Source organism: Corapipo altera, unplaced genomic scaffold, assembly GCF_003945725.1.
Source record: "Corapipo altera isolate COAL_440 unplaced genomic scaffold, ASM394572v1 59902, whole genome shotgun sequence".
Lineage (NCBI taxonomy): Eukaryota > Metazoa > Chordata > Aves > Passeriformes > Pipridae > Corapipo > Corapipo altera.
This window is the reverse complement of record NW_020887796.1, coordinates 1,392-3,608: the sequence shown is the minus strand read 5'-3', so window position 1 is coordinate 3,608 and position 2,217 is coordinate 1,392. Positions and strand designations below refer to the sequence as shown.

Genomic DNA, 2,217 nt, shown 5'->3' with positions numbered 1-2,217 from the left:
TCCCTATCCCTGTCCCTGTTCCCTATCCCTGTCCTGCCTCTCTGTCTCCTGTCCTTGTTCCATGTCCCTATCTCTCTCCCTGTCCCCTGTCCTTGTCCCTGTCCCCATCCCCAAATGGGGCTGTGCCCCCCCTGGGGGATGTCCCCAAGCAGGGCTGTGTGTAGGGTGGGACCCCCAAGGGATACCCCAGGCCCCCCGGCCATGCTGGGGGTTGGGGTCCCTCTGAGGGATAGTGCAGGTGGGGTGTGCCCATGGGGTGGGACCCCTTGGGAGATGTCCAGTGGGGACGTGTGGGGTGGGTCCCCTGGGGGACCACAGGCGGGTGGGGGGACCCTCTGAGGGACATCCCCAAATGGGGCTGTGCCCTGAAATGGGACCCCCCAAGGGATGTACCCAAACGGGGCTGTTCCCGTTGGATAGGACCCCTGGGGGACGTCCCCAAATAGGGTCATGCCCATGGGGTGGGGATGTGTGGGGTGGGATCCCCCCAGGGATATCACAGGTCCCACTGGCTGTGCTGGGGGTTGGGGTCCCTCCCCGGGAGGTGGCCGGTGGCCCATCCCCGTGGCCGGTGGCCCATCCCCGTGGCCGAGAGCCCACCCCCGTCCCGCCCCCTCACCTGTGGGGGAGGCAGTGCCGGATGCGGGCGATGAGCCCCAGGGACGGGTCCACCTGGCAGTAGCAGGAGCCGGCGGTGGCCAGGACCACCACCATCCAGCTGGAGGGGGACGCGGGGTACACGCCGGTCAGGAAGCTGTTCTGTGGGCACAGGGGGGTCAGGGGGGCCGGGGGGCAGCTGGCAGGGGGTGGGGGGGCACGGGGGGGCCGAGCCCACCTTGGCGCGGACCAAGCGCTTCTTCCAGGAGGAGACGCCGGCGAGGTAGAGCTGCCGCACGGCCTCGCGGCTCAGGTGGAAGTCCAAGCCCTCGGGGGTGACCGTGAACTGGAAGGCCACGGCCTGGTGGGCCTCCGCCATCCTGGGGGGCTGCTGGCACCTGCGGTGGGACACGAGGGTGATGGGCACGGGGATGGCAGCCCCCCGGCAGGCACTACCCGGGGGGGACAGGAGTCACCGGGATGGGTGGGGGACCCTCCCTCCCCTGGCACGGTGCCACAAGGGGAGGTCGGTGGATGTCCCCCCCCGGGGGCGGGGGGCTCCGCGGCGGTGCCCGGGCCCCCCTGGGTGTCACCCGGGCGCGGTGCCGGCGGGCGGTGGCCAGCGGGAGCCCCCCAGCCCGTGCCACGGCGGCGTCACGCGGCACTGGCCCGGTGCCCACTGAGCCAAGGGTCAGAGCCGGCACCGTCAGGGGGGACAGCGCCGAGCACACCCCCGGCTCCGGGGCAGCTGCCGGGCCCTGCCCGCAGCCAAACCCGCGCAGGACGGGGCAGCACCTGCCCCGGCACGTGGCGCTTGGCACACGGTGTCCCCTGGCCTGGCACACGGCACGGTCTGTCCCCACGTCCCTGCGGGAACGCTGCCCGCTCAGCGGGAGCCGCGGGATGAGCAGAGACCTCCCTGCGGGCACAGCTGGGGGGCACTGGGGACCCTCCCTCCCAGGGTGCCGTGAAGCCCCTGTGTCACCACGGGGATGGGCAGGGATCCCACTGGTGTCGACATGGCTGGGGGGTCTCTGGGGACCCCCCTTTGGAGGTGCCACCAAGTCACTGTGGCACTGTGGGGCTGGGATCTCTCTGGTGTCAGCACAGCCAGGGGGCCCTGGGGACCCTCCCTCCTGGGGGTGCCACAAAGTCACGGTGTCATCATGAGACTGGAATCCCACTTGGTGTTGGCACAGCCGGGACCTGAGGGACCCTCCCTCCGGGGGTGCCACACAGTCACTGTGTCCCCGTGGCCCCCGGATCCCCCTGGTGCTGGCACAGCCGGTGCCAAGCCTGAGAGCTGCTGTGCCCCGCGGGGCTGCTGGAGCCTCGGAGGTTTGAGGGTGGGGGGCGACCCCTCCCAGCACGAGGGAGCTCAGGGGTCCCTTTCCCACGCGTGTCCTTGGGCTGAAGGCAACGGCTGCAGCTCAGCAGGAACCTGCTCACACTGGCACCACTGTGCCCACAGCACTCTATGGCTGCACCCCAGTGCACCCCGTGGCACCAAACTGCACCCCATGGCACCAAACTGTACCCCAGTGCACCCCGTGGCACCAAACTGCACCCCGTGGCACCAAACTGTACCCCAGTGCACCCCGTGGCACCAAACTGCACCCC

General features: G+C 70.6%; 1 protein-coding gene across 1 annotated transcript in view; it reads right to left on the bottom strand.

Annotated features, from left to right (window-relative positions):
- Window positions 1–615: 615 nt before the first annotated feature.
- LOC113941755 (carnitine O-palmitoyltransferase 1, muscle isoform-like) overlaps window positions 616–2,217 on the bottom strand; it is a 2,412-nt gene continuing 810 nt past the window's right edge. The window contains exons 2-3 of the mRNA XM_027632895.1: window positions 836–995; window positions 616–759 (exon numbers count right to left, since the gene is read on the bottom strand). Of these exons, the coding sequence (XP_027488696.1) occupies window positions 616–759; window positions 836–995 (304 nt within the window). The remainder of the gene's footprint in view (window positions 760–835; window positions 996–2,217) is intronic.